General features: G+C 42.8%; 3 protein-coding genes across 3 annotated transcripts in view; 1 reads left to right on the top strand and 2 right to left on the bottom strand.

Moving 5' to 3' along the window:
* LOC132837099 (uncharacterized) overlaps positions 1–24,472 on the top strand; it is a 489,878-nt gene that overhangs the window by 151,300 nt on the left and 314,106 nt on the right. The window contains exon 2 of the mRNA XM_060856790.1: positions 13,087–13,108. Coding sequence (XP_060712773.1) covers positions 13,087–13,108 — 22 coding nt within the window. The remainder of the gene's footprint in view (positions 1–13,086; positions 13,109–24,472) is intronic.
* LOC132837159 (histone H2A-like) lies at positions 16,064–16,453 on the bottom strand. Its single transcript, XM_060856867.1, has one exon. It carries the CDS (start codon positions 16,451–16,453, stop codon positions 16,064–16,066), a length of 390 nt encoding a protein of 129 aa, XP_060712850.1.
* Positions 17,482–17,862, bottom strand: LOC132837180 (histone H2B 7-like). The gene has a single exon (XM_060856898.1). The coding sequence runs from the start codon at positions 17,860–17,862 to the stop codon at positions 17,482–17,484; it is 381 nt and encodes a 126-aa protein (XP_060712881.1).

Genomic DNA, 24,472 nt, shown 5'->3' with positions numbered 1-24,472 from the left:
TCCTGTAGCAGGTTGATGAGAACTGTATAAACTCCAAAAGTGGTCTCACCAATGTCCTTTACATCCACCACATGACATCCCAACTACTACACTCAATGTTCTGACCAATGAAGGCAAGCTTGCCAAATGCCTCCTTGTGACTCTACTTTCAAGGAAATATGCAGCTGCACCCCTCGATCTCTGTTCAGCAACACTCGCCAAGGCCTCACCACTAAGTGTATGATTCCTGCCCTGATTTGTGTTACCAAAACGTAAAACCTCACATGTATCTGAAGTAAACTCCATCTGCCACTCCTCAGCTCATTGTCCCTCCTAATCAAGGTCATAACCAGTAAGTGTTCTCAGTGCACAGTGATATAACTATTTGAACACTGTTGAAGTAAAGGTAGATGTTCATTACCCTGCTCTGTATTGTGATGGTGCTCACCATCATTGGGATACATGTGTGGTTCTATCAGGGGAGGAGGAAGGCAGAAGGACTTTGATTTTCTCTCGTGCAGTGGAGGAAATTGGAACGGTCAAAGTAAATTTATTGAAGAATGAAACTCTTGAACTCCTGTCGCAAAAAGAAATTTGAGCATCTTTACCTATCTGCCTTATCTCACTAAATCTTTCCTACTCCACTGTTTCAAAATATGATTATGTGATCACATTGAACATTTGAGAAAATGGCACCAAGTTTTCTTGCGTTTTACATCAGACTTCAGAGGGAGGGTCAAGTGGAACACAGGATTATATGTCGAAAATTTAATTTCGTTTGAAACAAATGCATGAGACGTCTTTTTGATGCAGGTAGAGTTAAAAAGAAAATCTGTTCCTGCAATTTGGAGAAATGGAAAATGATATTGTGATAAAGGTGGGGATGGCAGCTCCTGTGCCACCATGATACATTTATGGAAATGGAATGCTGTCTGAATGGGAGTAGAATTGTTAGCTGGATGTTTCTGACTGCTGCAGACCACAATGAATTCATGAGAGTGAAATTCATTTTGATTGTAATCTTTTTCTGTTGCCTGCAGTATATATGGAATTCCATAACCGTTAGTCATTGTCTGTAGTTATGATGCTAGCATTTCAGACAAGTTCTGAATGAGTCAGTTGCTGTGTGTCTGTAGTAATTATTCTCCATTTGTCAGGAACAAAGACATAGATTCCTGGAGAAACTCCGTTCTGAACAACAATCACTGGTCACAAAGCTTTAACTCTGCTTTCTCTCAACAGATGTTGCCAGATGTGCTGAGTTTTTCCAGCAATTATTACTTTGTTTCTGGTTTCTGTCATTTACAGTTTTATTTGCCAGGCTTTGGCACAGAATGTGTTTGGAATTCACATTTTTTAATATGACAGCTGTATTAAAGGATTAATTCTGTCCCGCCCAATCACTAATAAATTCAATAACTGTTTCATCCTGTAAATTGGTGACTTTTGTTTAGTTTCCTCGTATGTCTACATTTAACATGGATGTTATGTATGGTTTTTGAAATTATGTTACAGACTGACTTTTTTCCCCATCTTGCTTTTAATTTTAAAAATGTCATTCACTGTAGATTCAATGTCATTCCCAAGTGTGCATTTCAGACAAGAATTCAGAGTAACAGTCTTGGAAAATGGTGTCAATGTCAATGGGCTTGAAGGTATTATGCAAGAACTTTCAAATGTTCATTGGGGGTGGATATTCACAGGTAAAGGGACGGCTGGAAAATAAGTAGCTCTCAAAAATGAGATAACAAGAATCCAGAGAGGGTGAAAGGAAAGCCTGGTAGGTGTAGGCAATGCTGGATGATGAGAGAAGTTGAAGTTATGGTCAAGAAAATGAAGGCAGCATATGTCAGGTATAGACAGCAAAGATAGAGTGAATCCTTAGGAAAGTACAAAGGCAGTTGGCGTATCTTTAAGAGAGAAATCAAGAAGGCAAAAAAGGGGTCATGAGATATATTTGGCAAATAGAGTTAAGGAGAATCCTAAGGAAGTCTAGAAATACATTAAGGACAAAATGATAACTAGGGTGAAAATGAGGCACCTCAAAGATTTGCAAGGCAGCCTATGTGTGGAACCGCAGGAGATGGGAGAGATAAGAAATGACTATCTTGCATCAGTGTTTATTGTGGAGAAGCACATGGAGAATACAGAATGTGGGGAAATGGATAGTAACATCTTGAGAAATGTCCATATTACTGAGGTGGTGGTGTTGGATGTCTTAAAACGCAAACGCGTTAACTCCCCAGGACCTGATCAGGTGCATTCGAGAACTCGGTGGGAAACTAGGGAAGTGATTGCTGGGCCCCTTGCTGAGATTTTTGTATCATCGATAGTCACAGGTGGGGTGCTGGAAGACTGGAGGGTGGCTAATGTGGTTCCACGATTTAAGAAAGGTGGCAAGGACAAGCCAGGGAACTATAGGCTGGTTATCCTGACATTGATGGTGGGCAAGCTGTTGCAGGGAATCCTGAGGGACAGAATTTATATGTATTTGGAAAGGCAAAGACTGATTAGGGAAAGGCAACATGGTTGTGTGTGGGGCAAATCATATCTCACTAATTTGATTGAGTTTTTTGTAGGAGTAACAAAGAGGATTCATGAGGGCAGACCGGTAGACTTGATCTTTATGGGCTTCAGTAAGGCGTCTGACAAAGTTCCTCATGGTAGACTGGTTAGCAAGATTAGATCAGGAAGAACTAGCCATTTGAAAACAGAACTGGCTTGAAGAGTAGAAGACAGAGGATGGTGGTGGAGGGTTGCTTTTCAGACCGAAGACCTGTGAACAGTGGTCTGTTACAAGGATCAGTGCTGAGTCCACAGCTTTTCATCATTTATGAAAATGATTTGGATGTGAACACAGGAAGTATAGTTAGTAGGTTTGCAGATTGCACCAAAATTGGAGGTGGACAGCAAAGAAGGTTACTTCAGAGTACAACAGGATCTGGATCAGATGGACCAATGGGCTGAAGACTGGCAGATAGAGTTTAATTCAGATCAATGTGAGGTGCTGCATTTAGGAAAAGCAAACCAGAGGAAGACTTATACACTTCATGGTGAGGTTGTGGGGAATGTTGCTGAAGAAATAAACCTTGAAATACAGGTCGATAGTTCCATGAAAGTGGAGTCGCGGGTAGATAGGATAGTAAAGAAACATTTAGTATGTTTTCCTTTATTGGTCAGAGCATTGAGTGTAGAAGTTGAGAGGTCATGTTGTAGCTGTACAGATCATGGTTTAGGCCATTTTTGGAATACTGCATACAATTCTGGTCTCCCTTCTATACTGTGATACTGTGAAACTTGAAAGAGTTCAGAAAAGATTTACAAAGACCTTGCCAGGGTTGGAGGATTTGAGATATAGGGAGAGGCTGAATAAAGAGGCTGTTTCCCAGGAGCATTGGAGGCTGCAGGGTGACTTTATTGTGGGTTTATAAAACCATGAGGGGCATGGATAGGATTAATAGACAATGTCTTTTCCCTGGGGTGGGTGAGTCCAAAACTAGAGGGCATAGGTGTAAGGTGAAAGGGGAAAGTGGAAAAATTTAAAAGGGGCAACCTCTTCACGTTTAAGGTGGTGTGTGTATGGAATGAGCTGCCAGAGTAAGTGTTGAATGCTGGGTTAATTACAAACTTAAAAGGCATCTGGATGGGTATATGAATAGGATGGGTTTAGAGGGATATGGGCCAAGTTCTGGCAAATATTTGGTTGGCATGGATAATTCAGACCAAAGGGTCTGTTTCTGTGTTGTTCATCTCTGTGACTCTATGGCTGTGAATGTTAAAATCTATGGAATTAGGGTGATGTGCATTGAGAATGGAGAGGGGTAAAAAAAAATTGTAATTGCTTGGTAATATTTGATTCCTGGTTTGAAAATTCCTCTCTGGAAATTGAGCTCAATTCAAACTGCTCTGTGACTACGGAAAGGCTGCCCTTCAGTCGGAGAATGGTAACTTACCTGCTGTTCGTCAGAAGGAACCGATCACACTTGACTCCATACCGAGATAATATTACATTCTCTTGGTCCTTCAAGCATTTATCTGAAGGAAGAGAGAGGAGACATCTCCTATAACTCAACATTACGTGTGTTTGACAGTATCAAACCTTTCAATGTAATATTTATTTAATAATCATTAGGCTGTTTTTCTTTCAAGCCAGTAATTCCAACAGAACCTCAGAGCTGATTCTATTCTTGGCCTCAGCTGCTCTTTGTCTGGTCATTATAACAAAAAACAAAATCTATACCAATTCACCGAGACCCAGATCCTAACCAATACCTCTCCAGCGCCACACATGGGACTACCTGATGCGAGTGCATGTCTAGATATGAGAGCTTACTTATCTATCTATAACTGTCAGTTCCGGCTGCCTGACTATAAACATGCACGCATCAATTTGTACCCTTCAGTTTCTTCCATGTGATTGTACATATTGATCTCTACCTGTCAGTTTTAGCTATATCAATATCGGAGTGCAAATACCATACACTGCTATCAGGTTTTGCTATTTGACACCTGAGCATCGTGATCAAACTGTTTCTATTGTTATGAAGTTGAAGGTATGTACTGTACCTTTAAGAGAGAAAGCTGGTAAGCACCTGTCTTGTGACTGACTAGCAGTCACAGAGTGTGGTGGAAAATTGAAAGATGTACCATTTGGCTGTTACCTAGATACCTTCGTTCGTATTTCACATTTAACCAATCCATTTAAATTATGCCTCAAGCTACTAAAATCCAATTGAATTGGTATTTTACTGTTTTGACATTATCAAACCAAGGAGATGATCTGATGCTTGGGGTATTAACACAAAAGGATGCCTTTTGGACAATTGGCCAGAAAAAAGAATGAACTTCCATTGAAAGACTGTTATTCACAACACTCTCGATCAAAGGTACCATTTTCATATGAAACATCTTTGCAGCCAAAGACCAAAGATGACCCTGAGAGATTTACAAACAGAGGAAGATCGACGTTGGGGATGACAGCCCCCAATGGTTTTGAAAATTAAGTTGCTATAAATTTAATAGGGGGTTTATTGAATCAGCATATTGTTAAAGAGTGGGAGGTAGATAACAAATCTTCAAGCGAAAGGAGGCGGAGTGTTGTAAATAGTTGTTGTTTAATGTTCACTTTCAGCATTAAAGAATATAATTGATGCTCTTGTTAGATACTGGAATTTGGGTCTTTCTCTGTCACTCATTTTAACAGATTATTAAGCGAGGTGAGCTTTTCTGTGTCTGGTTTAATTAGCAGAGGGATTTATCACTGTGTCATAACACTAATAGGTCAAGATGAGAGTGTAGGTAGGAATCCGACCCTGTCAGTATGCAAATATAGTTATTGATCAGTACACATCAGATTATGTTCTATGAATATGGATGTATTAATCAAACTGTATCCATCAGTTTCAGCGATGTGAATGTGGGAGTACAGTTATTATTCTGTACCTAGAGTCATAGAGATGTACAGCATGGAACAGACACTTCAGTCAAAATCGTCCATGCCGACCAGATATCCCAACCCAATCTAGTCCCACCTGCCAGCACCCGGCTCATATCCCTCCAAACCTTCCTATTCATATATCCATCCAAATGCCTCTTAAATGTTGCAATTGTACCAGCCTCTACCACAACTCTGGCAGATCATTCCATACACATACCACCCTCTTGTATGAAAATGTTGCACCTTTGGTCTCTTTTATATCTTTCCCCTCTCACCCTAAACCTATGCCCTCTAGTTCTGGACTCCCCACCCCATAGACTTTGCCTATGTACCCTATCCATGTCCCTCGTAATTTGTAAACCTCTGTAAGTTCATCCCTCAACCTCCGATGCACCAGGGAAAACAGCCCCAGCCTGTTCAGCCTCTCCCTATAGCTCAAATCCTCCAACCCTGGCAACATCCTTGTAAATCTTTTCTGAACCCTTTCAAGTTTCACGACATCTTTCTGATAGAAAGGAGACCAGAATTGCATGCAATAATCCAACAGTGGCCTAACCAATGTCCTGTACAGCTGCAAATGACCTCCCAAATCCTGTACTCAATACTCTGACCAATAAAGGAAAGCATACCAAACGCCTTCTTCACTATCCTATCTACCTGCGACTCAATTTTCAAGGAGCTATGACCTGCACTTTGTTCAACAACACTCCCTAGGACCTTACCATTAAGTTGATAAGTCCTGATAAGATTTTCTTTCCCAAAATGCAGCACCTCGCATTTATCTGAATTAAACTCCATCTGCCACTTCTCAGCTCATTGGCCCATCTGGTCAAGATCCTGTTGTAATCTGACGTAACACTCTTCGCTGTCCACTACACCTCCAATTTTGGTGTCATCTGCAAACTTACTAACTGTACCTCTTATGCTTGCATCCAAATCATTTGTGTAAATGACAAAACGTAGAGGACCCAGCACCAATCCTTGTGGCACCCCACTGGTCACAGGCCTCCAGTCTGAAAAACAACCCTCCAACACCACCCTCTGTCTTCTACCTTTGAGCCAGTTCTGTATCCAAATGGCTAGTTCTTCCTGTATTCCATGAGATCTAACCTTGCTGATCAGTCTCCCATGGGGAACCTTATCAAAAGCCTTACTGAAGTCCATATAGATCACATCTACTGCTTTGCCCTCATCAATCCTCTTTGTTACTTGCTCAAAAAACTCAATCAAGTTTGTGAGACATGATTTCCCACGCACGAAGCCGTGTTGACTATCCCGAATCAGTCCTTGCCTTTCCAAATACATGTACAGCCTGTCCCCTCAGGATTCCCTCCAACAACTTGCCCATCACTGAGGTCAGGCTCACTGGTTTATAGTTCCCTGGCTTGTCCTTACCGCCCTTCTTAAACAGTGGCACCACGTTTGCCAACCTCCCGTCTTCCGGCACCTCACCTGTGACTACTGATGATACAAATATCTCAGCAAGAGGCCTAGCAATAACTTCTCTTGCTTTCCAGAGTTCTCAGGAACACCTGATCAGGTCCTGGGGATTTATCCACCTTTACCCATTTCAAGGCATCCAGCACTTCATCCTCTATAATCTGGAAATTTTGCAAGATGTCACCATCTATTTCCCTACAGTCTATATCTTCCATATCCTTTTCCACAGTAAATACTGATGCAAAATACTTATTTAGTATCGCCCCAATTTTCTCCTGCTCCGCACAAAGGCCGCCTTGCTGATCTTTATTTCCTCCTTGTCAAAGTGAGTATAATTGTCAATCTGTACCTTTCAGACTCTGCCGTGTGAATACATAGATAGAGATAGTTAACAATCTGTAGCTGTCAGTTTCTGCTCGCTGAATAGGTTTGTGTAATTGTCAATCTATCCCTGCAAAGAGAATGTGTGAGTAAAAAATGAGGTCTGCAGATGCTGGAGATCACAGCTGCAAATGTGTTGCTGGTCAAAGCACAGCAGGCCAGGCAGCATCTCAGGAATAGAGAATTCGACGTTTCGAGCATAAGCCCTTCATCAGGAATAAGAGAGAGAGAGCCAAGCAGGCTAAGATAAAAGGTAGGGAGGAGGGACTAGGGGGAGGGGCGATGGAGGTGGGATAGGTGGAAGGAGGTCAAGGTGAGGGTGATAGGCCGGAGTGGGGTGGGGGCGGAGAGGTCAGGAAAGTTTCCACATTTCCCCTCCCCCCACCTTGTCTCAGTCGGTTCCCTCAACTCAGCACCGCCCTCCTAACCTGCAATCCTCTTCCTGACCTCTCCGCCCCCACCCCACTCCGGCCTATCACCCTCACCTTGACCTCCTTCCACCTATCCCACCTCCATCGCCCCTCCCCCTAGTCCCTCCTCCCTACCTTTTATCTTAGCCTGCTTGGCTCTCTCTCTCTTATTCCTGATGAAGGGCTTATGCTCAAAACATCGAATTCTCTATTCCTGAGATGCTGCCTGGCCTGCTGTGCTTTGACCAGCAACACATTTGCAGCTGTGATCTCCAGCATCTGCAGACCTCATTTTTTACTCGAAGATTTTAACCTACTGCAAATCCTCTTGCAAGGATGCCTTCCTTGAAGAAGCTCTCTTCCTCCCTCTACAAGGATTTCAGTAAGTCTCTCTCTCACTGCACCCCCCAGGTCATCTCCTCTGCACAGAAGCTCTTCAGCCACCACAGCCACATCTCCTTCCTCAGCACCTGCCTAAGGAACCGACTGATCCCACACGGACTCCGAACTACATTCCAACCAACAAAATTTGGACCCAACCAGGACAACCTGTACCTACAACAAATCCGAAGCCTCCAGCCGCCCGAACCAACCAACCCAATCACCCCGTGGCTCAACACTTTAACTCCCCCTCCCACTCCACCGAGGACATGCAGGTCCTTGGACTCCTCCACCGGCAGAACACAACTACACGACGGCTGGAGGAGGAGCGCCTCATCTTCCGCCTGGAAACCCTCCAACCACAAGGTATGAATTCAGATTTCTCCAGTTTCCTCATTTCCCCTCCCCCCACCTTGTCTCAGTCGGTTCCCTCAACTCAGCACCGCCCTCCTAACCTGCAATCCTCTTCCTGACCTCTCCGCCCCCACCCCACTCCGGCCTATCACCCTCACCTTGACCTCCTTCCACCTATCCCACCTCCATCGCCCCTCCCCCTAGTCCCTCCTCCCTACCTTTTATCTTAGCCTGCTTGGCTCTCTCTCTCTTATTCCTGATGAAGGGCTTATGCTCGAAACGTCGAATTCTCTATTCCTGAGATGCTGCCTGGCCTGCTGTGCTTTGAAGAGAATGTGTGAGCTGAGTTTCCATCTGTCACTGTCAGTTTCAGTCTTGTGAATGTGAGAGTTCAAGTTATCAATCTTTCCATGTCAGGGTCTGAAATGCCGATATTTCAGTGTATTTATTCATCTTTTCCTGTCAGTTTTTGTGATTGTAGTTGTCAACATGTAATTCTCAGATTCTGTTGAATGAGGCTGTAGTTATCTACTTGATTTGATCTGACTTGTTATTGGCACATGCACGAGTTGCAATGAAAAGTATTGATCTGTGCGCTTTACAGGCAGATCATATTGTACAAAGTGCATCAGGGTAATAGAACAGAATCCGGAATATAGTGTTAATGCTGCAGAGAAGGTGCAGAGAGAGAGAGAGAAATTAACATTAAAATTTGAGTGGTCCACTCAAAAGTCTGATGACAGCAGGGAAACTGTTCTTGAATCTGTTTGATGGTGTATTCAAACTTCAGGTGTTTTCTCCCTGACAGAAGAGGGTGGAGGAGAGTATAACCAGGGTCAGATTGGTCTTTGATTATGTTGGTTGCTTACCCGAGTCAGGGGGGAGGTGGAAATGCAGTCATTGGATGGATGGTTGGTTTCTGTGATGGACAGAGCCGTGTTCACACTCTCTGCAGTTTCTTGTGGTCTTGGGCAGCACAGTAGCCATACCACACTGCAATACACCCAGATAAGATGCTTTCTGTGGGATGATTTGGAAGAGTCTTTGTAGACATGCTGAATTTTTCCTTAGCCTGCTGATGAAATCTGCTTGGTGAATATGATTAGGTAATTAGGCAAAAGTGAGGACTGCAGATGCTGGAAACCAGAGTTGAGATCAGAGTGGTGCTGGAAAAGCACAGATCAGGGAGCATCCAAGGAGCAGGAAAATCAACGTTTCAGGCAAAAGCCCATTCTGATGAAGGGTTTTTTGCCAAAAATGTTGATTTTCCTGCTCCTCAGATGCTGCCTGACCTGCTGTGTTTAGGTAATTGTCAATCTAAGACTGCCAGTTTCTGATTTGTGAATGTGAGGATTTAGTTCTTCACAGTCCCTGTCACAACCCTGCTTTGTGATGATTTAATTAGGTTCCTTCCCCATCAGGCTCTGTAATAAAATGTGAGTGTATTTATCAATATTTGTCGAAGGGCTTTTGCCCAAAGCATCAATTTTCCTGCTCCTTAGATGCTGCCTGACGAGCTGTGCTTTTCCAGCACCACTTGAATCTAGAAGTTCTTTTGTGAACATATGGATGTGGTTATCAATTTTTTCCGATAGTTTCTGCTCTGAGAACGTGAAAATGTAGTTCTTAATCTCTAAATAAAAAACAAAAGAACTGCAAATGCTGGAAATCAGAAACAAAACTAAATTGCTGGAAAAGCTCAGCAGGTCTGATAGAGCTTGTGGAGAAAATTAGACATAAAAATTTCCAATCAAGTAACCCTTCCTGAGAACTGATGGTAGCCAGGAAAATATTAGTTTCTGTGCAGAAGATAGGGTGTGTTGAAGGGTATGGAGTAAATGATATATGGAGATAGAATCCATAGACAGGGAAGAACAGTTGCACAGACAAAGGAGTGGATCACGGTCAGACGAGGAGGATGAATAGCTGTTAATAAGGACTGTTAGTAATTGTTGGTGTATAATAGTATACTATGTGATAACACTGCCAGGTGTGGGGGAATTCGGGTAATGACACGGGAGAGCTCTGGTTCTAAAGGCGTTGAACCCAATATCGAGTGCAGAAGGCTGTCGAGTTCCCAAGCAGAAAATGAGGTGCAGTTCTTCCAGCTTGCACTGAGCTTCACTGGAGCAATACAGCAAGTCTGAGACAGAGATGTTGGCCAGGGAACAGGGTGGTGTGTTGAAGTGGCAGGCAATTGGAAGCTCAGAGTCTTTTTTTTCTGGACAGAATATAGGTGCTCTGCATTGTGGACACCCAATCTACACTCTGTTTCCCCAGAATACAGAAGACCACACAGCAGCTAGGAAAATGCAGACAATCAGCTCTGAGGAAGGGTCACTAGACCTCCAAATGTAACTCAGATTTCTTTTGTCATCAATCTCAACCTGTCAGTTTCTCCCGTAAATATGCCAGTGTCATTAGCAAACCATACAAGTAATTTGAAACAGAGAGTGGTATCAATCTGCTCCTGTCAGTCTCTGCTTTGTGAATGAGAATGCAGTTTTCAGTCATCCTCTGAAATGTCCTGTCATGTGCAAATGAGTGTGATTGTTCAATCTGTCCCTGTTATATTCTGCTCTGTGTATCTCAGGATGTAACTATGAATCCGTATCTGTCAACGTCTAGTTTATAAATGTGCAAATGCATTTATCAGATTGTACCTGCCAGTGTTTGTAAAGTACATGCGGGGAGTGGTGTGTGTTTAAGTATCATGCTCTCTCTTTCAGTTTCTGCAGAGTGAATATGTGAGAGCAGCTATCAATCTATACCTGTCAGTTCCCGTTGTGTCCACATGAGAGTTCAGGAATCTCTGTCCTCATCAGTTTGTGCTGTGTGACTGAGTCAAGTGCTCAATCAGTACCAGCCACTTTCAACTCTCAGGCACAGTTGCTTAATTTGCTGACAGCCAATAATATTCTAAGAGTCCAATGATGACAACGGATCTATTCTTGCTTGCCTGAAAAACCCATCTGGTTCACTAATGTCCTTTAAGGAAGGAAGCTGCCATCCTTACCTGGTCTAGCCGACATGTGTCTCCAGACCCACAGCAATGTGGCTGACACATAACTACCCCCTGGGCAGTTAGGGATGGGCAATAAATGCTGGCCTAGCCAGTGATGCCCTCACCCCATGAATGAATTTAGGAAACAGAATTGTTGGTGACTGAAATTGATTCTGTGATAGTTGATTTTCGGGTGTTGTGATTGGGCCTGAATCTCTTCTGCATCATGTCATTTATGACAGAGTCACAGAATTGGTACAGCCATTCAGCCCAGTCTGTTCTTCACCTGTTCTCCAAAAGAGTTTCAACTAACTGTTGGGATTCTGAACTTTATCCACTCACTGCCTGTATCTCTATCTAAATGCAAATTAGAGATTATTTCTGTAGTTACCTGTCTTTGATAACTATCGTGCCAGTTTTGTTTGTATGCAACAACACCAGGTAGAGTATGTGGATCTCATTCTCTTTCCATGTTCAGTTGTGTTTTTTTGGTCTGAGCACAGGATAAACTCTCAATATTCACTAACCTTTTGTGATTGAGTGATTAATATTGGTTTAATATTTATCTTTCTCATTCAGCTCATTCATGAAGGAGGGCTCTGGCCCGAAACGTCGAATTTCCTGTTCCTTGGATGCCGCCTGACCTGCTGTGCTTTAACCAGCAACACATTTTCAGCTCTTAATATTTATCTTTGCCATGAATCTGAAATTTATTCCATTCAGACTTTTTTTTTTAATATGTTGTGTTTGCAGGAGTCGTTATCAGTTGCTGCTGGATACTGCAAGATGTAACATCAGACACTAACTGAAGTAATTAATGGTTTGGTGAATCAATTTATAACTGTCCATATTGGTAAATACCTGGGCCTAAATTCCATTTTTTTTTCCCCTTTCAGCATTAACTGGCTGTGTGAGAGTGAGTTTTCTGTTGTGCTGCCAATCTGTATCACTTTAAAGGAATGGCATTGGTCTATATCACACTGACACTTTTTGAATGTTGCCTTGTTTCCCGTTCTGCAGGTCATGATCTGATACATTTTATGAGGTAGGTTTAACACCTTATAAATCAGTGTTTCATGTATTAAAAAGTATGGAAATACTTCTGCATTACTCAGTCCCTCAACTGGAATGAGTGTGGAGAAAGTGTGTGTTCATCAGCACCAGGCTCAGTGTGAGAATGGGTTTCATTCACTCTCTGATACTAGATATCAATGAGCTCCTTATACTTGGTTATTGCGTTTCACAGTGCTTCCGTGTCATTCAAATTGAAACACGTCCCTTTTAGGAACTGCAAGAGTACTTCCATTGTTCAAACTTCTACTACTTGACATGAAGGAGGTACTATCTACTGTCACTGGAGTCAACTCCTGTCAGTGAAAGTGGATGTGTTTGTATATCTGTTAATCTCTGGCACTGCACATTTAGTTTGATAATGTCCACAACCAATGTTCTTTATCTTTAGTGCTGAGAGGATCCATGGACAGGTGAGCATGCATCACATTGCAGCAGAAAAGCTGCTGGTTTTTCTTCAGAATCAACAGTTGAAAGCAATGGACTTTTGTAACTCCTATAGTGCAGCATCTAACTGGGAACAATGGGGATATCAAGGTCTGGTTTTCAGGATGCTATTAATTTTTGCACAGTGACATTTTAACCCATGAATTAATAATCAGTATTAACCAAACCCACTTGCAACTAAGGGAACACTTCAACTGCATTGCAGCTGACTGACCACAGTGTTCCTTGTACAGGAAAGAGAATTGGCCAATTCTATTTTACTTACGCATATGGACATGATCTGGTGCAAGCCATTAGCAGACTCTTGCGTTGCTCTATAGTAGGGAGGGGGAAATGAAAAGGACTTATTTTCCACCATTCTGCAAAGAATATTTAAATGGTTCATTAATTTGAATTTGACAATTTATCAACTCTTGTTGCTTTAAATATCAACCCAGCAATGCTTTAAATAATGATCCAATTCCAATGATTCCTTCACAAAACTATATCCTGCTTCCTTGCTTTTTTTTTGTACTATAATGAAGGGAGTGTCAAGAGGAATGCAGGGCTCTTCATAGAAAATCAAAAGGAATTTTGAAATACATATAGAATAATAAAAAATGCTCTTGCTGGCAGAAAAAGAAAATAACTACAAAATAATGAAATGGAGAATCACATTCCGATACACATGGGGATGACAACTTCTCTGTTTTATGGAAAATGAATGCTGGTTGAAACAGATTAGAATAGTTAGCTCAGTCAACTGTTATGTTGTTATGGACTGTCTTTGATTAGTCACGTTTAATAATTTGAAGAGACTTATTCGGTGCTGTATATTTGACTTGACATGAGAGTAGAAATCAGTTTGATGTAATGTTTTCTGCTAGTTGCTGTGTATATGGATTTTCATTACTGTTAGATGTTGGAATGCATATTTCAAGATGGTGTACAAATTTGCAACTACTTAAAATCAATTAACAGAGAGAATGGTGTGTGTATATGCATGCAAGCACAGACATGAAGGGCAGGTTGGAGATGGTGGTTGTCTATGTGTATATAGATGTAGGCAGCATTCTCTCTACATCAGGTTTTGGCTCAGAGGTTCATCTGGAATTTACACAGTTTAATTGTTGTACCTTTAGCATAGGACTTCTATTTATCAAGAACAATGTCCTTCTCAGTTATTGATAATGCCAAAATTTCATTCTATGTCTGCACTCAATATCTCCTTCAGAAATCCTTGCTGTAACAATGTGACAGCATGATCTGTTTGTTCACCTTGATTGTAACTTTAAAATGGCCTTTACTACGAGTTAATGCAGTTCCTGAATGTCTATCTCTCTTCTGATATTGCAAATGATAATAGACTATGCATAATGGCACTTATATTGAAACTGATCTGTTGTGCGTTTAGTACAGGGTGAAATTTTTTAAAAAAATTTCATCAGTTGTGTTTGACTCTTGGGTTGAACGTGTACTTCTAGAAAATGCAGCTCAAGGTGTGTCTGACTCAATCCACACAGAGGAAAGGCCGTTCTCCAATCCAACAGTAACATACCTGTTAGTTGTTAGAAGCAGCTGGTCACACTTGTCTTTGTACTGAGGGAACGTGCATTATCTTGGTCCAATCATTTGCCTGGAGGAAGACAAGAGAGATATCTCCTGTAAATCACCATCAGCTGAGAGGAAAGACATCAATTGATCAATGCCACATTCAGATGATCATGACAATTCTTCGTTTTTGAACAGGGCAAGGTGAACAGAGCAAGGCCCGGCTACGCTCCAGCACTGCGCCCCTCCCAGTGTTTTTCTATTTGAGAAATTCTAAAACAGTTTACTATGGTACAAAAACTAACCAACATCTGCATAGTTTCATAAGTAGAATGATTACCCAGTTCAATATTCAGCTCCCAATACACTAACTGTAGAAGAACGAACAACGGGCACTACTGTCACATTTAGATAACTCCTGTATTTCCCAACAATTCAATGTCTATTCGCAACAAATAGCAGGAAACAGAAGCCAAACAATAAATTTCCATCCGTATTTAGGGAATTAAAAACCACAAGAATGTCCCACAGCAGCTTCTTCCCGCTCTGCCTCCCTCAGCAGGCCCACACACAGCCCGAGAAAGGCCTCTCTCTTCCCCCCAGCCCGCTCACTCCAAATTCCGGGACCAGTTCCTGCTCCGCTCGGCCTCTTACAAACAGCCCCCGGTTCTCCCTGAACTCACCCCGAATCAATCCCGGTCTCGGAGCCCCCTCTGTGTCCCAGGCTCCCATCCCGATGTGCTGCTGGAAGGGGCCTGCTGTTCCGTCGCTTTCCTGGGCGCTGATCTCTCCATTGCGGTCTGTTTCAAACAAACCTCTTGCACTCACTGAGTAAATGCTCCTCAATGGCAGCAGTGAAGGGTGGGGGCCTCACGCATGTGCTCATATGGGGAGCTGATGTGGTTTGTGTGAATTAACTTCCAAAGCAGGTGATGGACGTGGATACAGTCACAATATTTAAAAGGCATTTGGATAAGTACATGATAAGGAAAGTTTCAAAGGGTTATGGGACAAGAACAGGCAATTGGAACTAGTCTAGTTTGAGATTATAGTGGGTATGGTCTGGTTGGACCAATAGGGTCTGTATCTATGCTGCTTGACCGACTCTTACAGTGAGGCAACTGCTCTGGTTTGACCTCTTCATTTTAAAAGTTTTGACAGCAAACCACCTCTTTCAGAGCCTTCTGCAATCAGACAACACCATCGGTATTCTGAAATCTAAAAAGCGTTAATGAATCTATCCGTGGAATTCAAAGAGAGGGCACTTGTTCTGCTTGCCGGAGATCAAACTCAGGCTCATACCCCATGGGGGCGTGTTGCTACCGAACTGATTTGACTATTAAAGAACTGAAACAACTGGAAGAAGCTGAAAGAGACTGTAGCTTCTATTATGCTCCCTCTCTACGGCCAGGCAAAGGATCTTACACACGAACACAATAAAACAGAGGGTCAGCGACCACTCAAAACTTACAGCACAGTGGCAATTCAGCTCTTCCTAAATACAGTATAACGTACAAGACAAGTGGCCACAGGAAGGTAATTCAATCCGATGGAAGGGAGAGCTCCTTTCACAGATGCTGTGAGTGGCTCTTAAAAGAGCCTTTGGGTTGTCAGATTCAAGAATACACTTCACTTTTTAGCAGATCCAGCAGCGGAGGTTTTCTTGGGCAGTAGCACGGCCTGGATATTAGGCAGCACCCCGCCCTGAGCGATGGTCACCCCTCCCAGCAGCTTGTTGAGCTCCTCGTCGTTGCGCACGGCCAGCTGCAGGTGCCTGGGGATGATGCGGGTCTTCTTGTTGTCCCGGGCCGCGTTGCCAGCCAGCTCCAGGATTTCAGCCGTCAGATACTCCAGCACCGCAGCCAGATAGACCGGCGCTCCGGCACCCACACGCTCAGCATAGTTGCCCTTTCTCAGGAGCCTGTGAACACGGCCCACCGGGAACTGCAGGCCAGCCCGGGACGACCGAGACTTGGCCTTCGAGCGAGCTTTCCCACCACCCTTTCCTCTTCCAGACATGGTCACAAACACTTTGGCAGAAACTGCTATACTTTATACACATTGCGGCCTCTTATACCTTCGGGAGGAATGGTGGGACGGCCATTTCTGATTGGTCCCATTGTTCAGCCCCTCCTAATGTTGTTTCAATTCCCAATCAGATATCTGCCTCATTCCCCAATCCGGAGAGGGCACAGGGAGGAGGGCGGAAAGTACCGGCGCCAAATCATCAACTGCTTATTTCCAATTTGAAAAGCCCGCCAATATGTACGGACAAGGAGGTAGTTTTATACTAAGGAATAGACAAATACTCGAGTTAATTTACTTCAACATTAAACGTGTACACTTTACATTATCTCCCTTCACCTCATACCCAAGCCTACTTGAATCTGCCCATTTCTGATCTCGAATGGAATTTTCTGTACATTAAACAGAAAAGGCACGAAACCATTAACTCCAGAACTAATAATTTATTTCACATTGCAAAGCACCCCGAGTTACTGATAAAACATGAGATTACGTTCTCCCGAATGAGCGGATCAATAGCGAACGCAGTCTTTCGAGAATATTTTAACGTTGCATTCCCTACAGCACACGTTCATAGATCAGTCAAAGCTCCACATTTACTGTGCCATTTCTGTAGGTGTTCTAGTTTTATTTCGGCTCATTTTGAATATCTCTCACCAACAGCAGAAAGCCTCATTTACCACAATCAGCATCCGGACAATATTTCTGTGGGGATTTGGAAATGAAAAATAAAGTAAAATAGAACTTGGAGGGAAATGTTTCTTTTGATTGTGGGCGGGATTTAACGTGATCTCTGTCTCAGGCAGTGGGTACAGGATATACGTCCGAGAATAAGGCGCGCACAGGATCAGCGATCACTCAATTTATAAATATTTATAAACACAACTGTCGCAGAGACATTAATTGTACATACCCAGAAACAATGGTTCAGCCGCTTCAGGGAAGTTGTAGGTGGCTCTTAAAAGAGCCTTTGGGTTGTGGATGTGTTTGTTTCAGTGCAGTGGACATGTTTCAGTGCACATTCACTTGGAGCTGGTGTACTTGGTCACCGCCTTTGTGCCCTCCGACACGGCGTGCTTGGCCAGCTCCCCGGGCAGCAGCAGCCGCACGGCGGTCTGGATCTCCCGGGAGCTGATGGTGCTGCGCTTGTTGTAATGGGCCAGGCGGGAAGCCTCCCCCGCGATGCGCTCGAAAATATCTTTGACGAACGAGTTCATGATGCTCATGGCCTTGGAAGAGATGCCGGTGTCAGGGTGAACCTGCTTCATCACTTTGTAGATGTAGATGGAGTAACTTTCTTTCCTGGACCTTTTCCGTTTCTTGGCGCCCTTCGCTGGCGCCCTCTTCACCGCTTTCTTAGCGCCCTTCTTGGAGGGTTGCTGCGCTTTCTTTTCCTCTGCCATCGTCCCGTTCAATGTCAGAAACAGAATAAGGGAAAGTGGGCTCGGAGCTCGGTTTTGATACAGTGAGGGCGTCACAATGCTAATACAGGATGGGGGAAAGCCTGGTTCCTGATTGGTTTGTTTGCAGGAACGTTAACTTCACTATGAATGGTTAGGTTGGGACTCAATGTGAATCTTCAGAGTTAAAACTCACACAACACCAGGTTATAGTCCAACAGGTTTATTTGGAAGGACTTAGCTTTCATAGTGCCGCTTTTTCGTCAGGTGGTTGTGACGCAAGACCAATAAAGTACAGAATTTATAGCAAAAGATTACAGATTCGTGAGGCTGATACATCTTCAACAATCTGAGATTAAGTGTTTCATCTTTTTAAATGGCTTTGACTATTTAATACGTATACCCCAGAATTCCTGTTAAGTCATAGTCACATTCTCAAGATAACTTCAGGTGTTCTAAGAAAATGTGTCATCTCGGCCCAGGCAATGCTTTCAAGGTGTGAGGCTAAAGTCTGTTTGTGTCCTAATCTGGAGACAGACTGATTCTATTTGTAAAGTGGGATTTACAGAATCTTGCATGGATTGACTGTAGGTTATGCATTTTTGAACAAAATAAAATTCTGCAAATACAGGTTCACTGCATAAACTTATATGTGTGTACTTGGCAGACAGAGAGAGGGAGACAAAAGGAGAGGGAGACAGAGGGAGGGAGAGGGAGACAGAGAACGAGAGACAGAGAACGAGAGACAGAGAACGAGAGACAGAGAACGAGAGACAGAGAACGAGAGACAGAGAGGCAGAAAGAAAGAGAGACAGACAGACAGACAAAGGGAAAGAGTAAGCTTGGTAAAGTAGTGTGTAGGTGTGATGGGATATAACCCTGTGAGAGGGTGCATGCGTGGGTGAGTGTGGGGGATGTGTGTGTGTGCATATGAGATTGAGCTTGGAGATGAGAGAGGGTCTATGTTAGTGTGAGAATATGTAGGAGTGTGTGCGCATGTGGGGATGTGCGTCTGGGTCTGTGATGGAGTGTGTAGTTCATTGGGGTCACCTGTAGCGTGACATGAACCCAAGATCCCACTTGAGTCCATCCTCATCGCTACCAAACTGGGCTATCAGCCTCTGCTAGGCCACTTTGCGTTGTTGCTTGTCCCGAAGTCCGCCTTGGAGGATAGTTACCCGAAAGGCCTAGGCCGAATATCTTGAACAGATGAAGTGTTCCCCGACTTGAGGGTAACACCCTTGCCTGGTGATTGTTGTACAGTGTCCGTCACCCATTGTCATAGTGTCTGCTCAGTCTCACCAATGTACCAATCCTTGGGGTATCCTTGCCTGCAGCGTACGAGATAGGCAACGTTGGCCGAGTCACAGTTGGGGAAAACTTCAGTCCTACCTTATTCTCTGTTTTGTTCCTGCCTGCCCTGACTGTTTGACTCACTCCTTTTCCCAGCTATACCAGTCTCACATTGATCTCTTTCCTCACTTTTTCCCTGGGTCCCCCACCTTACTAGTTTAAATCCTTCCAAGCAGCTCTAGCAAATCTCCCTACCATTATATTAGTTCCTTTCCAATTCAGGTGAAATCTGTCCTTCTTGTACAGGTCATTTCTATCCCACAAGAGATTTCAGTGATCCTAAAATGTGAACCCATCTCCTTTATGCTAGCACCTCAATCACACATTCATCTGCTCTATCATCCAATCCCTACTCTCACTAGCTCAGAGCAACAGAAGTTGTCCAGATATTAGTACCCTCGAGGACATCAAGCTTAAATTCCTGCCTAAATTTCTATATTCTCCCTTCAGAATCTCATCCTTTCCCTTCCCATGTTATTAGTTCTAATGTGTGCACTCACTTCCTGCTGGTCCCTCTTCCCTTTGAGAATATTCTGCACCGTCCTTGCGATATCCTTTATTCTGGCACCATTGGAGACAATACACCATTCTGATTTTTCGCTGCTGGCTGCAGAAATGTCTGTCTGTGCCTCTGAGTAGAGGGACCCCTAACACAATTGATTGCGTGGAACCTGACGTAACCCTCATTACATTACAGCCAGTCTAGCTCTAATGTGGTGCAAATATGGCAGTGTAGTTATCTATCTGTACTAGTCCATTTCTGTTATGTGAATATGAGTGTAGCAATCACTGAGAGTGATAGTGTTGTTTTAAAAGGTGTATTTTGTCATGTCCACAATAGTTCACATACAACACGATAAAGAAGGAATTGGAACAACTGAATCTGTTGGAATACTTAACAGAATAATGCATACAGTAACTCTTCCTATTTACTGTATTCTAATACAGTAATATCCCATAAACATCTTTGGCAAAAAGCAAATTCAATAAAATAGATAGTGTCACCTCCAACTCCAGTAGTAGGAAGAGAATCTGCAGCTTCTGACTGTAACTGAGAGGGGAAAACTAGCTTTCCTGTCTTGACACCAACAGTTTTCCTGAAAGCCAAAAGTAAAAATGTCATTCTGTGAGAGCTTGACCACACCCATTCAGGCTGCTTCTGTTGTTCCAACTTTAAAAAGAACCTCAAACTGTTTACTCTAGTGTCTTCTCCACACTTCTGCCATAAAATCTCTCCTCGACAAGAAAGAAAAGACAGAAGAAATATCTTAAAGCCACAATATCATCAAACCTTCCACCCCTCTTAAAGGGAACCCATCTATATACAGGGATGGCATAATTTTTAAAAGTTGTTTAGCCATACACTATTAGTACACAATACATGTACATTTTGTTGACTCTAAGCATGCAAACACTCACTATGACATCCAATGTTTCCTGCTGTGAAACGCTTCCATCTTTTTTCATCCAAGTCACAACAAGACCTTGGTGATTAGGTTCTCTCATCCTGCCATGTACTTAATTAGCAAATTGAATGATTGTGATAATAAGCTTCATCTAAGCAGCCTGTAATTTTGGTTGTTAAATTTCTCCAAAAGTAACAAACTCAAGGTCTCCTTCTCAAACATGAAGTATTTCTGTTGATGAGTCTTCAGCTTTCTGTAAAGATACCCAATAGGCTTCAAATTGTTTGCTCTCATGGCTCGGATTCTCTACCTTAAATTTGCTCATCAAGAACAAAAGGACAAAGTAAACCTCTTAAATCCACAGTACCATCACAGAGTCTCCATCTCTCATTTCCGGCATTGCGAATACGAAAATTCATTTATTGACCGATCCATTCTTGTCACATGATCATGTAAACGTTGTAATTAATGTGTCCCTGTTAGTTATTGCAATTCAAGCGCGTGACTGTTGTTATAAATCTACCCTCTCAGTTTCTGCTGTGTGAATGTGAGTTTAGTTATCAATCTGTGTCTGTCAATTTCTGCTCAGTGTAAAAGTGTCATTCTCAATATATGGTTGTCAGACTTTGTTCTTGAATAGTTATCAAACTGTACCTGTCAGTTCATGTTCTGTGAAATTCGAGTGTTATCAACTTGTTCCTGTCAGTTTCTGCATTGTGAATATGGCAGTGCACTTATTAATCTTTCTTGGATAGTTACTATTGTGTAAAAATGTGAGTGTATTTACCAATCTTTCCGTGCTAGTTTCCAATATATGAATGTAATGTTAGTTATCATAACGTACCTGTCAGTTTTTTTAATCTCTGCGACCTTCAGTCTCTACCTGACAGTGGTTGAGTTTGATTATTGATCTGAAATATCATAGAACATAGAACATAGAACAATACAGCACAGAACAGGCCCTTCGGCCCACGATGTTGTGCCGAACATCTAACCTAGATTAAGCACCCATCCATGTACCTATCCAATTGCCGCTTAAAGGTCGCCAATGATTCTGACTCCACCACTCCCATGGGCAGCGCATTCCATGCCCCCACCACTCTCTGGATAAAGAACCCACCCCTGACATCTCCCCTATACCTTCCACCCTTCACCTTAAATTTATGTCCCCTTGTAACACTCTGTTGTACCCGGGGAAAAAGTTTCTGACTGTCTACTCTATCTATTCCTCTGATCATCTTATAAACCTCTATCAAGTCACCCCTCATCCTTCGCCGTTCCAACGAGAAAAGGCCGAGAACCCTCAACCTATCCTCATACGACCTATTCTCCATTCCAGGCAACATCCTGGTAAATCTTCTCTGCACCCTCTCCAAAGCTTCCACATCTTTCCTATAGTGAGGCGACCAGAACTGCACACAGTACTCCAAATGTGGCCTAACCAAAGTCCTGTACAGCTGCAACATCACTTCACGACTCTTGAATTCAATCCCTTTGCTAATGAACGCTAATACACCAGAGGCCTTCTTACAAACTCTATCCACCTGAGTGGCAACTTTCAAAGATCTATGTACATAGACCCCAAGATCCCTCTGTTCCTCCACCTGACTAAGAACCCTGTTAACCCTGTATTCCGCATTCTTATTTGTTCTTCCAAAATGGACAACCTCACACTTGGCAGGGTTGAACTCCATCTGCCACTCCTCAGCCCAGCTCTGCATCATATCTAAGTCCCTTTGCAGCCGACAACAGCCCTCCTCACTGTCCACAACTCCACCAATCTTTGTATCATCTGCAAATTTACTGACCCACCCTTCGACTCCCTCATCCAAGTCATTAATAAAAATTACAAACAGCAGAGGACCCAGAACTGATCCCTGCGGAACTCCACTTGTAACTGGACTCCAGGCTGAATATTTACCATCTACCACCACTCTCTGACTTTGACCGGTTAGCCAGTTTTCTATCCAATTGGCCAAATTTCCCTCTATCCCATGCTTCCTGACTTTCTGTATAAGCCTACCATGGGGAACATTATCAAATGCCTTACTAAAATCCATGTACACTACTACATCCACTGCTCTACCCTCATCCACATGCTTGGTCACCTCCTCAAAGAATTCAATAAGACTTGTAAGGCAAGACCTACCCTTCACAAATCCATGCTGGCTGTCCCTAATCAAGCAGTGTCTTTCCAGATACTCATAAATCCTATCCCTCAGTACCCTTTCCATTACTTTGCCTACCACAGAAGTAAGACTAACTGGCCTGTAATTCCCGGGGTTATCCATATTCCCTTTTTTGAACAGGGGCACAACATTCGCTACTCTCCAGTCCCCTGGTACCACCTCCGTTGACAGTGAAGACGAAAAGATCATTGCCAACGGTACTGCAACTTCCTCTCTTGCTTCCCACATAATCCTAGGATATATCCCGTCAGGCCTGGGGGACTTGTCTATCCTCAAGTTGTTCAAAATGTCCAACACATCTTCCTTCCTAACAAGTATCTCTTTTAGCTTACCAGTCCGTTTCAGACTGTCCTCTTCAACAATACGGTCCCTCTCGTTCGTAAATACTGAAGAAAAGTACTCATTCAAGACCTTTCCTATCTCTTCCGACTCAATACACAGTCTCCCACTACTGTCCTTGATCGGACCTACCGATCAGTTTCTGATTGGATGAACATTTGAGCACAATTATTCATCTGTGTCTGATACTTACTGATATCTGAATATGGAAGTGTAGTTGTCAAACCGTTCCTGTTGGTATGTGCAATGAAAATATGAGAATGTGTGTCACTTTCTATCATATGAACATCTGAGCATCATGAATCTATCCATGACAGTTCCCAGAAGGGGTGTGTGTGTGTGTGTGTGTGTGTGTGTGTGTGTGTGTGTGTGTGTGTGTGTGTGTGTGTGTGTGTGTGTGTGTGTAAATAAATGCCCTGTCAATGTGTGTGTCATCATCAATGTCGTTTTGCCTGTTTCTGCCAATTGAACGAGTGATCAGAGGTATCAATGCATACTTGTCAGTTTCTATTTGTCAAAGGGACGTAATTCTCTGGCAGCCACGAATATTTTCTGTGAGGGTGTGATTCATTATGCAATACTTGCTATGAGGGTTATTTTAGATATATTTGTTTCCGTTCTTGTGTGTATGTTTTGGACAAGAATTCAGACTTTCCAGTTTCAAAATTGTGCAAATGTCAATGAGCTATGAATGGTGACATTTGTTCAAACTGGACACATTTGCGTTGTGAATTGTGAGAAACAAAACAAACTTATATTTTCTCTGTTGTTTGAACATCTCTCTCAAATTAAGCTCCACGAGTAGCTCATCCAATCTGCTTTGACTGTGCAAAGTATGTTCTTTGCTCTGACAACGGTAACATACCTGCTGTTTGTTCAAAGCAGCTGGTCACACCTGGCTTTGTACCGAGGGAATATTACATTGTCTTGGTCCTTCAAGTATTTGCCTGGAAGAAGACAGAACAGAAATCTCCTGTAAATCACCCAATCAGCCAAGTTTGACCATCTTTAACTGATCAATGAAACATTCTGTTAATAATCATAAGGATATTGTATTTAAAGCCAGGAATTCAAATATGTCTGATTCTACCCTTGATCCATGTCTGGTGATTTTTCTTTTTGTTAATTCAATACCAATTGAGTGAGGTCCAGAAACTAAGCAATAACGGTACAGCTCCAAGAATGGGGCTATCCAATGCAAGTGGAACTGGGAATCAGTTTCGTTTTTGAACTATTCATTGACATTCCTACTTTGTGAATGACAACCACACTCTCACATTCTGTCCTTCTAAGCCTTTCTGAAATTACTTATGTATTCACATAGCA

Source organism: Hemiscyllium ocellatum, chromosome 49 (assembly GCF_020745735.1).
Source record: "Hemiscyllium ocellatum isolate sHemOce1 chromosome 49, sHemOce1.pat.X.cur, whole genome shotgun sequence".
Classification (NCBI taxonomy): Eukaryota; Metazoa; Chordata; class Chondrichthyes; order Orectolobiformes; family Hemiscylliidae; genus Hemiscyllium; species Hemiscyllium ocellatum.
The sequence above is the reverse complement of the archived record's forward strand: the minus strand, read 5'-3'. Positions and strand labels throughout refer to the sequence as shown.

Excerpts from the sequence above, each read along its gene's own strand:
- LOC132837159 (XM_060856867.1), bottom strand. The coding sequence starts at position 16,453 with ATGTCTGGAAGAGGAAAGGGTGGTGGGAAAGCTCGCTCGAAGGCCAAG.
- LOC132837180 (XM_060856898.1), bottom strand. The coding sequence starts at position 17,862 with ATGGCAGAGGAAAAGAAAGCGCAGCAACCCTCCAAGAAGGGCGCTAAG.